This window comes from Mesoplodon densirostris, chromosome 17 (genome assembly GCF_025265405.1).
Source record: "Mesoplodon densirostris isolate mMesDen1 chromosome 17, mMesDen1 primary haplotype, whole genome shotgun sequence".
NCBI classification, from domain to species: Eukaryota; Metazoa; Chordata; class Mammalia; order Artiodactyla; family Ziphiidae; genus Mesoplodon; species Mesoplodon densirostris.
In genome coordinates this window covers 23,410,911-23,425,369 of record NC_082677.1, presented here as the reverse complement: position 1 = coordinate 23,425,369, position 14,459 = coordinate 23,410,911, and the positions used below count along the sequence as shown (strand labels likewise).

Here is a 14,459-nt window from a genome sequence, read left to right as displayed (position 1 = left end):
GAAGCAGAAAATGCGGTGGAGACAAACAAACATAACTCCACCAGACATGAAATGAGATATATTTCAAAATTCAAAGGATGAGGAAATGTACACACACCTGCCAGGCTAGTCAGGTTACTGCTAATATTTTTATGGTGAATTTCATGGTAGAATTTGGTTCCCCTTTGCATCCGGGGAATTGTCGTCTTTGTAAAAGCACATAAAAACGAATGGAAAATTCTGAGATTGCTCAGTGAGCTACGCCATGTTCCCGTTCTACCTCACAGGCTTAACTCCAGCTGAGGCTCACACTGAAAGTATCTGCCATCTTCAAGTCATCCTGAAGGGTCCTAGCTACTGAGGATTCGCATGAAGCCCCCTCAGGCCCTCTGTGGCTGGGGCGTGTACCCCTTGGACAGCTCTGGGGGCTGTCAAGTTCAGCTGGGGTTTTCACAATCCCTGTTGATATCTGCTGGCTGCTGAAATACTTCCCAGAATCAAATTATAGGGTTAAGGGGGGAATCTCTTAAACAGTAATAGGGAGATGGGGAAGGTACAGGTTGTCAGACAGTGACAACTGGGGAGATGTCAACATGAACTTTTGTGTTTAGTCTACCCCAACTCTCCTAACATCCTCTAGCCTGTTACCAAGTGTCTGGTAAAATATAGCAGTTTCCAACAAGAGCGTAGCTGGTGAGCTCTTTCTTCGACTTGTTTGATTACACATGCAACTTGAAACTCTGTTATCCACAGACAGTGCTAACACTGATGCCAAACTGTTCTACAAGGTTTCTGGAAACTTCTGAGCTTACTGTTTCAGGCTTACTTCCTGCCTTCCTTCCAACGTACTCATTCATTCACTCACTCATCCACCAAATATCTGTTGCATATTTCCATGTTCCAGGCACTTGATATATAGCGATGACTAGGAGAGACGTATCCTTTCCTTTGTGACGTTTATCATCATAAACCAAAACCGGAGAATTCATTAAGTCATACCCATTTGGATAAGTGCCCTGAGGAAGCTGATGAGATGCAGGAATGGTGAGACTGCTAGGAGAGGATGGATCAGGATGGCCTCTCTGAAAGGGTGGCCTTACAGCCAAGACCTAAAGGATGAGAGGGATGGAAGCATGCAGAGTACAGGGAAGAGCACAGCAGATAGGGGGAACAGATGTGCAAAGGCTCAGAGGTGGGAGGTGGCTTTGACGGGCTCGGCAGGAAAAAGGCCAGTGGAGATGATGCCTCATGAGGTGAGGGAGAGCTGACGTTGAAGAGGCAAGCACGGAGAGCTTGAGGCTCGGGAGGATGAATGTTATTGTAAGTGCAATGGGAATCTACTCAAGGGATTTAAGTGGGGAAGATGTGCTCTGAATTATGATAGACAATGTATGAAAAATAGATTGAGCTGGAGGAAAGGTGGAAAGGGAGGAATTACACACAGCAGAAACTGCAAAATGTCTCTCTGTAGCCATTCTCCCCTCCTTCCTAACTCAGAGAACTCCAGTTTTATTCTGGAGAGCAATGGGCCCAGTCAAAAAAGTATATTTCCCATTTTCCTTGTAGCTCGGCATGGACACATGTAATAATTCAGCACAACAAGACATAAATTGAAGCCTATTGGGGATCTTTGGGCAAATTTGCTTTCCTGCTCTAAAGGTGCAATCCCTTCCTCTTCCTTTCTTCCTCTCCTTTTTCTTATATGATTCCAGCTTGTAAAAACAAGATGTGATGGCAGGAGCAACAGCAGCCCTCTTAGACAACTATCTAAGAAGGTTAATATTGATAGTATCACAGAAACCTCAGGCCTGACAGCCTTAAACCACTGAATCAGTGCCAACAAATCTGGGTTTCACTGTGTATAAAAAGAAAATGCTCCATTTGTTAAGATGAAGTTTGCTTGGGTTTTCCATTACCTACAAGTGGACACCATATTTAACTGACATACCACGCTCTTATCATCGTTCAGGCAGCCTACAGTTGAATGGTGGCAGTGAAAATAAATAAAAGTGGGTCAATTTTGAATGTTGAAACAATGGGATTTCCTGCTGTCCTATATGTGGGCTTTGGTGGTGGGGGATGGTGGGTGTGAATATTACTTACAGGACTTTGGTCTGCGAATGTATTAAAATGGAAAGGAAGAAACCAAAGAAGGACAGGTTTGAAGGTTAAAAGCAAGAATTTAGTTTTTGGTATTTTACAGGTGGGGTACCTAAGTGTTATCTATGACAGTAATCTCCATTCTTGCGGTCTCCACGAGGTGGGATCTTCCCCCAAAGTTCCTGGCCCGGCTCTAGCCCTGCATTCTCTTCTCTTTCAGGGAGCAAGTGAACCAGCCTGTCTGTACAGGGTACAGTGGGCCCTTGAACAACGCAGGTTTGAACTGTGCAGGTCCACTTATATATACTACAATACTGCATCATCCATGCTTGGTTGAATCTGCGGATATGGAACTGAGCACAGGGAGGGCTGACTGTAAAGTTCTACTCGGATTTTTCATCCTGCAGAGGGTCCAAGCCCCTAACCCCTGTGCGTTGTTCTAGGGTCACCTGTACTCATTCCCGTCTGCTTCTCCACGTGTGATGTGGTACATATGGATACAGGCTCCACAGGAAGAAGCCTGTGGTCCTCGGAGCTGCCTGTGGCTGGATGCTCAACCCTCAGGTCCAGCATCAGGAAGCCCATCATGGCTGCAGATCTCAACCCAATTATCCAATTAGCTTTTATCAGGAGTAAAACACTGATGTTTGTATCCCCACGTGCTGGACTTCTTTGTCTATCTCTCAGTGGTTTTACACTTAGGTTGGCTTCTACCTGTATAATATTAGACACATCCCATTCTTTCAGCCACATGATGGGGGGCTTGTTTTTAACGAGTGTTTCTTTCAACAGGTATCGCAAGAAAAAACCATAATCCCTCCCCTATTCTCATGTGTGGCTGCCTTCCTATCTTCCTTGTGAGAGTCAAGGATTGAGTCTTCCCTGCCCAATGGGAGTGTAAACCGCAGAGGAATAAGGATTTATTTAAAACTGATGCTATTGAGCAAAAGGTAATCAGTGATCATTCTGCTGTTCAGGCAGTTGGCTTCTTGCCATAACTTTGCAGGAATTGTATTATTAAAATGGTGTGGCCTTTCCCTCTCTCCCTTTTCTCTGCTACCAATCCACCCTACCCCACCTACTAATCAATTCTCTGCTTCCCTCCTTTAAAAGGTGGTCTGGGTGTCAGTGGACTTTAGCCTAGCTCTAGTAACCCCAACTTTAGAACTGCTGGGCATACACAGTCGGGTAAAAGGTCATGGCTCGCCACCAGGGAATCTGGGTAAGGTGGTCTGACAATGGTCTCTATGAGATACAGCAGTTCTGTTTTTCCTTTTTTTTTTTTTTTTCTACAAAGACAGGGTGTCCCAGGTTGGTCTCATACTGGATATTTGGTCACTTATCAGAGTTTATGTTTGGGAGTTTCCTTATGTGACATTTTACGCTGTGGCAAAAATGGTCTTTTGACAACAAAGTTATATAAAACACATTTACAGTTAAGATTCTGGTTTTTCATCCCCTCCTCTCTTTCCATCCTAACGGATACATTATGGCTGGGGTTTACACTGATGAAAGAGGTGATGGGCGTTTTGGCACATTATGTCATTGAAAATAATACTTATTCTCAGAATGAATATGTAAATTGCGTATGTTGCCATCCCGTGCGGGGTCCTGCACCTGGTGTGGAATGGAGCGCGGCACCATTACAAGTGTCATTTAATAGGTTTTACCAAGCAAGGGCACATCAGCAGCTGTGAGGCATGATGCCACTGTGACATTAACTACAGACACAGAGTGCCCATAAAAAAATATATGTCCTTTGTTTTGAATAGAGCCCTGGGTAATTTCCCTAACTATTGTTCTATGAGAAAGCCCCGTTTACTCCCTTTCATCAATTTAGGATCTGGACGTGAAAAATCACTGGCATCCAGTGGTTCAGGCAATTTGCTTTCCAAATGAAAAAAGGACAACAAATAATACTGCAGAAAAATCTCTACTCCTGAGTTGCCTGTGTTGACAGCCAAGGCTCACCTCAAATAAAGGATCCTGAGGAGGAGTCCTTCTGACCTTCTTTCTAAACAGAGCCCAAGGACAATGCGTGACAGTGTACTCAGGGGCTGCTTCTACTCTCGACTCGGGGCCCGCAGGTGAGGGTGGCCACCCTGCAGGGGCGGTGTGAACTGCAGTGGGTCCAGCAGGCACCGAAGCGTCTTGTCTGCCCCGCCCTGGGGGCCAGGCCGGGTATTCTGCGGAAAAGCTACAGAAATGCTGCTCACCTTGAGAAGTAAGCTCTCAGGGCGGGGTCCGTGCTCCTCCAAGTTGCCACAGGACATGAAATCGGTTATGAGGTTTTGCCATTCGATATGGAGTAAGATGGGAAATTATGGGACTACTTACCCCCAAATGAAAAAAAAAAAAAGAGTACATAAGAAAAGGCAACATCATGACAAAAGAGATGGCCCCCCCAAATCTTACTTACATTGAGTGAGGATCCCTGTTAAGGCATTTTTGAAATTCTCCTTGGCCTCCTCCATCTCCTGCTCATGGGTGGCTTTCTCGTTCATCAGCCGACGGACATGGCTGTTGGCCGACTGCACCATGGAATAGAACTGGTTTGCAGACCGCCGGTTTACTTCCCCTCGCTCAATCCAGGACAGCAGCACTGTGATGGCCTCTGAAAACTTGCTATCGTCTGGAAATGCAAAACCACCAAGTCCAAATCACGCCCAGGAAAGATTTTGGTTTTCACTTTGGTTCCTCTCTAAAGGCAAAGCACGGTCCATCCTAATGGATATGTTTTCAGAACTTGGCCTTGTGAGCTTTCCTGCAACTAATGGCTCCATCATCACTTAGCTTGTCTTCCCACATCTAACTCCACGGCACTGCACAACCACCCGAGAAACAAAGGGTGGCTCACCCTCTCAACGAGCTCGGTTTTAGAAGATCTGCTCTGGGCATCCTTTGAAATATGGTACAACCGCACTCTTCCACCAAACCCAGATTTCTCTTTCTTAAGACTGGCTCGAAAAACTCTTATTCACCTATTTGGCCTCCAGTTGATTTCTTTATTCTTTCACCAGAAATAGCATACAGTGATACTAGTTTTCTGACTTAGAATCTGCTGAGTTATTGTCAAGATGTGGATGACAGATTAAATTACTTTTAGAAGTGGTTGTGATGTGAGATATTGTTTCCACAGTGGTAGTAGGAATAGGTCAATTCTTATTCTACTGAAGTTCAAAGCTAATTTCACTTTAGGTTTAATAGAACATATTTGACTAGGCTGAAAACTAGAATATTTCCTTGTTTTCAACAAAAGAGGACCTGTTCCGGGATGGTCAGTGTTTGCCTCGGAAGGCTACTGGAAACCCATTTGAACTTGGTTTGAGGGGTGTGTTGATGGGGGGAGGTTCTACCTGTAAATAAGTGATAAAGTTTATTTCAAAGAAATCAATATACTTGCCCGTTCGCAAATAGTTACTGGAACAGATCTGTCTTTTATGACTGACTTGGAGGTGGAGAAGAAGCAAGTTTGAAGGAAATTAAGGTAACTGGAAGTGGAAGCTGTATGTCAGTTATTACAACATTAATTGATCCTATTGCTGAAGGCTCACTGCGTATTTTCCAGACAAACTTGAAGAGACGAGCCTTTCATCCGTATTTTTTTACCCCCGAAAAAATGTGATTTAAGAGAAATATCCGAGAAACTAACACAACATTGTAAATTAAGTATACTTCAATAAAATTTTTTTTAAAAGTCCTACATCTTGCAAGTAAACTGAGTAGAATCTAAGTTCTAAAAATAAGAAGCAAAATTAGACTAAAAGATTCAGATGCTTCTCACGCATCTGACAAATACTAAGTGACTACCATGTTCCCTCTACTAGAGGAACACCAGAGACATCCTTATACACTGTATGTGTATATTCCATTGTTTATATATTATTATATATTGTGTGCATACATATACACACACACATACACACTCTAGATGAACAGATAGAGGGGGATTCATATTTAGTAAAGGAATTTTATTTTATTTTACTCACCAGAGGTTTTACAATCAACCATCGTTGTTAGTATTTTACACACCATACAAAGTCTGCATTTGCGGGGTGCTTTGTGAATTTTGCAGAGCGCTGTGGAAATACCATGAGTACCTTTTATCCCAGAGGCCCCCTTTCAGACCAGGGCACTTCACTGCTGTGGCTGCTTCTTGCCCAGGAGGTACTTGCACTGAGTGAAGGCAGGATCGCTTGACCCAGTGCCCGTGGATTCTCCAGGATGGAAATCCTGCTGTTGATGGGCCACCATCCCGGGCCCTCTCCCGCCTGGGTGGTGACAGTCTGGGCTTGGGGATCAAAGCTTTACTCCAGGGCAAACCTGCCCCTTCTGCCCTCACGCTTTGATCCGAGGAGATAAGTGGCTTGGAGAAGGCCCACAGGGCAGCCTGCACGTGAAAGACTCAAGTTTCCTTGCCAATTTCAACCAACCCACAATTGAGCGTGCATTTGTTCAGCGTCACAGCTGGTTTGCACAGTTTTGTTAACTCTGGAATTTCAGTCTGAGTTCAACCCTCAGTGAACTCCAGCTGCACGGGGTTCTTATTTCATAGACCAGAGCAGCTTGTATAAGATAGAATCCATCACACAACTTAACACTGCGTTCAACCCGTGGAGAGGCCCATAATTCAGCATTATGCTTGTGGGAGCCCCACTGCGACCCTTACAGTCAGAATAAATTCTGCCTCTCTCCCTCTCTCTGCCTCTCTGCAGATATGTGTTAGGAGAATGGGCCTCCGAAAAGACAGCAGAAATCAACCTAATGCTTATAAGAAATCTTTTCTTTTTTTTCCCCCCTCTTAAAAAATAACAACAACAGAAAAGAGAACTCTGACGTCATGGACCATTTTTCCCCTTTGCTGTGACTTGCATCTCTACGTAACACAAAGAAAAATCCTAGATGTTTTCGTTATGGGGCTTCCAAGGAGAGGGAGAGAGAGAGAGAGAGAGAGAGAGAGAGAGAGAGAGAGAGAGAGAGAGAGAGAGAGAGAGAGAGAGAGAGCAACGGGGTCCCATCTTTCTTTCACCCTCGCATGGGTGCAGTTTTTTCTTCTTACTTGCTTGTGGTTACGCAGTTCATAAATACCCTAATTTACTGTCAGGTAGAACACACTTAAATTTTAAAAGTGCATGTTTCCTTGAATGACCTAAGAGCCAAATATTATTGTTCTTCACCCCTAGACCTAAAGCATAAGTTCACCAGATTAGAGTTAATTGGTAGTTTTCAGAAAGAGAGACAGCAATTTTAGGATTAAGCAACTGAAAATACACAGCTGAAAAAGTAAGTAGGCAAGAGACTTTCTAACACTGTAACAAGTAATAGTAGGCAGAATTCCATTTTCTCAGTATATATGAATAAAATAAAATATACATTATATACTGTATATATCTTATGTATACATATATATATGGCTTAGTACATAGTTTTGAAAACTCCCAATTTCATCCTTATTTCTGAACTTTCTGAGGCGGGCTGGTAGATGACTGATGTACCGACGTTCAAATTAACTGTGAAAACATTAGCTAACGTACGACTGGTTAAGTCTAGTCGATGTCTGTTGCCATGTAAGACGTGACTTTATACTTAATGAAGACTAAGTCAGCAGCTCCCCCTGAATGGCTACAGGAGGGTGTTGGGAGCGGTCATTTTCAATACCCAAATGAAAATTCAATTCTGGATTCAGGGGAAAGATCACAGAGAAAACAGAAAACAATATAAACTAATTTAAACAGGATTTAGATTGCAGCATTCTTAAAGCTATTCATGCGGAAAGAAATTAACACAGCTCATAAAAATCACATCAAAGATGCACTTATAAAAATTCCAAGTACTTTCTGTGAACATGCATGGGTTCAACTCTGAACGTGGGTGCCCTTCAGACACTAGAATGTGCAGACATCCCTTCTCCACACAAAGAACTGGGAAAATTGGCATATTATGGAGTGACTATGGACCATTTGCTCATGAAAAATTGCCCAATGTTTTCTAATCAGCGTCTTCACAATGTCACACCTGGGCTAATGCAACTGTTTGCTCCGTGGCCTCCCTTGATCTGCAGTTTCCCCTTCAATCCATTCGCCATTCCTCTGTCACACTCCTCTTTGTTAAGGACCATGGCCTTGTCTCCCTACTTCTGCATGTACGGTGCACTCATCCTAGGGGCCCCGGAACTCCTGGTCCACCCGGCTAACTGTTATGCTTCCCTCAAGAGTCAGCCTAAATGCCTTTCATAAAGGAAGCTTTTCTGCAACCCTATCATGAATTCGGTGTCCCTTTGCTACGTTGCCACAATTCCCTATATATCCTGCTACGAAAACATTAGTCACTCTATACAGTAATCATTGGTTCATGTATCCACTGGCCCTCCAGTTCTGAGGGGTCAATGTGAGAAGAAAACTTCCAAAACATATTTCAGTCTTCTGCTCACTCTGAGTTTTTCCCTTCGTAGTCTCTTTCATTAGACTCTATTTCTAATAGAGTTGCAGTGCATTCGTGCTGGAAAGTTACAGCAAATCCAGTGGTCAAAAGTTGGGAAATACCGTTGATAATAAACATTTTAATTTCAGGTTGAAGAGTATTTTCACATTGTCTACCAGAGATAAATGTTTTCATGGCACTTAAGCTGGCTGGTCCTTTTATCCTTCAGGCCTCCGAGGTTATTACCATAAGCAATGAAAGTTAAGAGAGATGTCAGATAATTACACAGAGGCAGGGCTTTCCACAGTAAGCTAATCAGCTGATCCAATGACTTAAAAAACTTTTTGAAAGTTTTTTTTTTTTCTGGAAGGTAATAACCATTGCATTTAGCTTTTTAATTTTGGGAAGGTAATAACCTTTGTATTCAGCTTCGTGAGGACTAAATAATACTATAATGATTATCACACTTCAGTATCTGAATCCACACCCATCTTATTTCATTTCTTGTCACATCAGAATTTGTCAACCTCCCTCCCTATCCCTCTTTTCCATGTTTACTGAGCACGGGGCACGTAGTAGGCATTCTAAAAATTGCATATGGGACACATCTTTGCTAGTAGTCAAAGACCACAAGCATGAGCCTCATTTGGGGGCTTATCAAAAACGTAGCCTCGGGGCTTCCCTGGTGGCGCAGTGGTTGAGAGTCCGCCTGCCCATGCAGGGGACGCGGGTTCGTGCCCCGGTCCGGGAGGATCCCACGTGCTGCAGAGCGGCTGGGCCCGTGAGCCGTGGCCGCTGGGCCTGCGTGTCCGGAGCCTGTGCTCCGCGACGGGCGAGGCCACAACAGTGAGAGGCCCTCGTACGGCAAAAAAAACAAACAAACGAACAAAAAACGTAGCCTCACCCTACTCAGACCTCCTGACTCAGAATCTGCATCCTAGTCCAAGCGTTTCATATGCACATTGAAACTGGAGAAGCACTAGAAGAAATCACTCAATAAACGCCAGGGAAACTGGTGAGGAGCTCACCTAAGTTAAAAGATAATGAAAACCTGAAATGGAAAGTAGCATCTGAGAGAGTGGCGAATACTGAAAGGTTCTGATGTGGTTCTCATGAGCTTTGTGAATCCCTATCCCCAAACCCTCCACCCCCATTTAAAGAAGAGCTGCTTAAACGTCAGTCATCTTCATCCCAGAAAAAAATGTGAAAAAAAAAGTCAAAGTCTTGGAAGTGGGCATAGGGACTGCAGATCCTTTCGATGGAATGCTGGGCCAGAGGATCCTCTCCACCCCGCTCTGGGATTATCTGATTTTACAGGGATGTGAATCTCTAATTGTTAAAGACTAGGCTATTTTACAACCCTTTAGGGACAGAATACAAATTGTGAAAACACGTAACAATGCAAATAATTCTTCTCTGTTACAATGTAAATGAATTTTTGTCCACAAGAAAATATAAGTCTTTACAAAGCAAACTCTCTTCTGAACCAGTTTTAACATCTTACTCATTCTCTCATTAATTAGTGAGTTAAGTAAAATCACTGATACAGGCTCATTTTGTATTTCTTCTCCCTCTTTGGGTGCACAGGGAGATCTGGCCCTGAATTTCAGAACAATAAGTGTGACAAGAGCCAGGCCATGAGCCCTGAATATGAAAACTGAAGTGGGTTGGAGTAGCCTGATTTCTGGTGGGTCTAGAAAGGAATGACAGGAAGGGAGATGCCATGTTTGAACAAAATGTCTCGAGAATGAGGGAAAAAAGGAAGACATCCTACAACACTTTTTCTTTCCACAGAAATGGGGACAGACACACACACACACACACATACATACACACACACACACAGAATGAATGGTATGTCTATACAGCTGTCCCTGATTTCTAGATTCTATGATAGGTAGAAATAACTTATAATGTACAGTCACATACTGATTCAGGCAGAATGGACATTCCAGGACGGCACTGCTACTACAACATTCCCAAAATCTCACTATGTGTACCTACAAATTAGACATCCCTAAACAAATCTTCATTCTCTGGCTGCTCAATTAACCATCAAGAGGGGTGGTACCTTACCTATCCTTCAAATCACAGATAGTGTGAAAGGCTACACAAATGTTAATACTTCCTCCTCTACCCTCGACATACCTACAAGTTCACTTACACACACACAGACACACACAGACACACACGCACACAATCTCTCCAACAATTTAGTACCTGTGAAAATGAGAAAATTCAGCGGGGACAACATAAACATGCACTGATTATTCCTGCTTTTGGATCAGGTAAAATGTTTCTAGATGAAGTGGTCTATCTCGCCTTGTGAAGGTCAGTAACGCCCAAGGACGTGATTCTCAAACAGGTTCCCGTGCTTCATATTTCCTTTGCCCTGAGAAGGAAGCCTGGCTTCTAGCTAATGGAACTTCGACTTGGCTCAGAGCATTATTGATTTTTTTTAGTTTCTCAGAACCATAAATATTGACAACCATCTCAGCAAGATGCTGGCAACCACTTGCGCGGTTTCTCCCTCTGGCAGGCTGATCGGAGGCCATTCTGTATGCACATCAGAGACTAGTCCTCAGAAATTACAAATGCTGATCGCAGAAAGACTGTATCCTGGATGACATATCAGGGAATCTCAAGGACAATGCTTGCAAAGCTTTGTCAAAACTTCACCTGATTCAGAGAGAAACTCTTCATTCATCACATAATGAAAGATTATGTGAAGCTTTCCAAAGGGGGAAAAAGTACACAAGAACTTTTAAATGCTCTTGCCAGGAGAAATCCCCAGTGAATCAGGAGATCATCTTTCCTCACTGTCTAATCAATCTCTCCCTTCCACAGTCCAGACATGGGGCTCCCCCAGGGGTGGATGGTCTGTATTAGACCAAGAGAAATTCATTATCTCATCTGCCTGGTGCTACTGTTTCCAATAAAGTGTAATTATGATGGTATTGAGCTTCTTCTCACTTTCTCAAAGCCGTGCCATAAACTTTGGATCTGTGAGCAGTTACTTCCCAGTCAGTCTTCACTAAGTTGAACTGTCTCAGAACAATGTCTATTTAATCAGCAGGGTGCCCGCTAATTTTCTTTTCTAGAATTTGTATTAACCATAACAGACACTGGGTGCTGCAGTGCCTCAGACACTACACCATTACAACTCAGTGTCTCCTCTGACTTCAGAAGACCCAGGGACCACTGGATCGGGGCTACCGGGTCCCAGAAGGTCACCCCTCTCTCACCCCACCTCTGCCAGGCTGGGTTGCCTACCACTCCCGGGCTAGCGCGCTGCACTTCCCATGCATAATAGTGGGAAGAGCTTTGTAATTGCCTCTGTCACTCAAGAAACCTAAACTACACCTATTCTCTGTGAGGCAGGGGCTTTGTGTGCTGCTTCCCTGGCATCACAGTGTCAGGGATATGGCAAAGAGCTCAGCGAATACTTGTGGAGTGAGTGGAATGGTGGCCGAGGGCACATCACACTTCCCTACACTTCCCATCATGCCTGGTAGCACTGCTGGCCAGAAACGCAACACGCTCATAGCTCCAAACAGCTAAGAAAGAGAGACAGGAATTAATTTACTGAGCATCTACTGTATGCATAGTTTTACCACCGGGCAGGATATGGAGGGCCTTGTCGGTTAGAGTAAAGACTTGGCCAGTACAGATTTTGCTGGATAAAGCTGATTTTCCACAAGAAAATTCTAAGGATAAACGAGTATGGTGTAAAATGGGGGAAAAATGCTTGTAATACACCTGAGATAGCAAGATTTCTCAGGGGAGGAAAAAAAATCAAATCCAATTAGGTATTTTCAGATTGTATTTCCATTTCCTTTCTGATCCAGGTTTTTTTTTTTTACCTGAGGTCTTGATGGTGTTTTACATCCCCACATCAAGGAAATCATCTTCAGGGAAACAGTTTCCTTGGCTCCTCTGCCTGGCTTTTCAGCGTTATCAGGAGCGTGGAGTGGATTTCCTCTCAGAGGCGGCCAATTTCCTAAGCAATTAAATGCTGTTTATATTCCAAACTCTGTGCTTGGGTTGAAATTGTCAAGCTTGATATTACCTGACTGTTGCCTAAGATGTCGCCCCAGCTAGCTCATTTTACTGGAACTGCCATCTATTAAAACTTCCAATCTGTTCTCTCCTCAAGGGATCACACAGTACTTGGCAAAGGTACGGCTTCTAAATTCTTCAAATTACACTCATCTACATAAATATACAGTTTTGAAATGGCAAGGTTTGCAAATGACTTTACCAAACTGACTTCCCAATCTGCTATCCTTTAACAGGAAAGGCAATGCTGTGGAACTCTTACACGCAAAGACACTTCTGTGCTGGTTTCTTAAAAAGGACCTAACGTAGATGCCAAACTTTCCTGAAACTCCTCCACGGGGTCACGGCGCCAAGGTGCTAGTTTTTGTCACTTCGAGGTGTGGACACGATCGAATACAGTTGAGCTGATGTAGCTCATTAAGTGAGGTGATACTACACAATGTACTGGATATTAAAGAAAAAATTATTTGCTCCAAAATCAACATTCCTGCTCGAGAATGTTGCTCTTCCTCATTCTGCTCGCTCCTTATGGATTCCAGTCTGAATGGAAAAGTGAGAGGACGTCTGCATATGCGTTTTACATGCTTTTTATTAAAGGGACAGCCACAGCCTATGATGGTAAGACACACCTTCTCGGAGCAGCAGAGCATGTGCCAAGGGCATCAGTAAGAGGTGCTCCAGGGTTACGTCAACTAAGGAAGGTTCTACGAGGATCAGGTCATTAGTCACTGCAGTCGCTGACCTTCAACACAGCCTGAAAGGAATTCTGGGCAGAGAAAAGGCATGCAGCACTCTGTGCTCTGGGGAAACTGGCAGAACAGGCTTCCACATGGGTAGATATTTTCAGGAGAAACTTTTATGAACCCAAATTCTTGCATCTTCCCATACTTAGAAAAGTACTAAAGCCATTAACTAAGATATCTGTTCCTTGTGACTAGCAGCAGCCTTCTCCTAAGATGTGTGCTTGGGTGCAGGCACCCCCTTCACCAAAATCACATATATATTGACTTCCTCCGTTACCTCTTTGGAAAACTTCCTCAGAGCTCTCTGAGAGGCTGTCCCCTGAGCTAGAGTCCTCAGTAAGACACTGAATAAACTCAACTCACAGCTCTTACAATGTGAGGTTTTTTTGTTTTTTTTTTTCCGAGTCAACAGTTTCAGTGGCAACTGCATCTGATTAGGGGTTCCCAAGGCTGGAGTAGGGGATGAGGGCTAGAAGCAGAAGTCTTTTTTTTTTTTTTTTTTTTTTTTTGCGGTACGCGGGCCTCTCCCTGTTGTGGCCTCTCCCGTTGCGGAGCACAGGCTCCGGACGCGCAGGCTCAGCAGCCATGGCTCACGGGCCCAGCCGCTCCGTGGCATGTGGGATCTTCCCGGACCGGGGCACGAACCCGTGTCCCCTGCATCGGCAGGCGGACTCTCAACCACTGCGCCACCAGGGAAGCCCTTAAATGCTTTTTTAAAAAAACAGAATGTCAACTTCCTATCTTCCTAAAATAGGTTTCAGGAAGCTTTTCATGTTTCCTTTAGTGAAAACATCCAATCCACTTTAAACACTGCCAGCTATGCTCTAAAACACTCCAAGGATCAATCGCATCTCTCCTCTCCTAATGACTTCTCTGTTGTTTATGGAATAAAACCCAAATCCGGTGGCAGCCCTCGGGCCTTCACCATCTGGCCCCAGGCTGCTTTCCCAGCGGCACCTTCACTCTGTTCCCCCAGGAGGCGACTTGCCTTTCTCCGCCTGTGCCCAAATCCCCTCTGCCTCCTGTCTTTACTCCTTGAGCTCCAGCCTCTGACAAGAATGTCTTTAGGCCCTTTCTTCTCCTGGGGAGACAAATCTTGTGTATCCTGCAAGGTTCAAGTTCTGCCTCCTCTGCGAAGACTTTCTTGACACTGACATC

At 44.1% G+C, this 14,459-nt stretch overlaps 1 protein-coding gene across 7 annotated transcripts in view; it reads right to left on the bottom strand.

Annotated features, from left to right (window-relative positions):
• Positions 1-14,459, bottom strand: part of ENOX1 (ecto-NOX disulfide-thiol exchanger 1) — a 320,291-nt gene that overhangs the window by 153,179 nt on the left and 152,653 nt on the right. For all 7 annotated transcript variants that reach the window (XM_060080023.1, XM_060080025.1, XM_060080027.1 and 4 more), the window contains one exon: positions 4,499-4,711. In XM_060080023.1, coding sequence (XP_059936006.1) covers positions 4,499-4,711 — 213 coding nt within the window. The remainder of the gene's footprint in view (positions 1-4,498; positions 4,712-14,459) is intronic.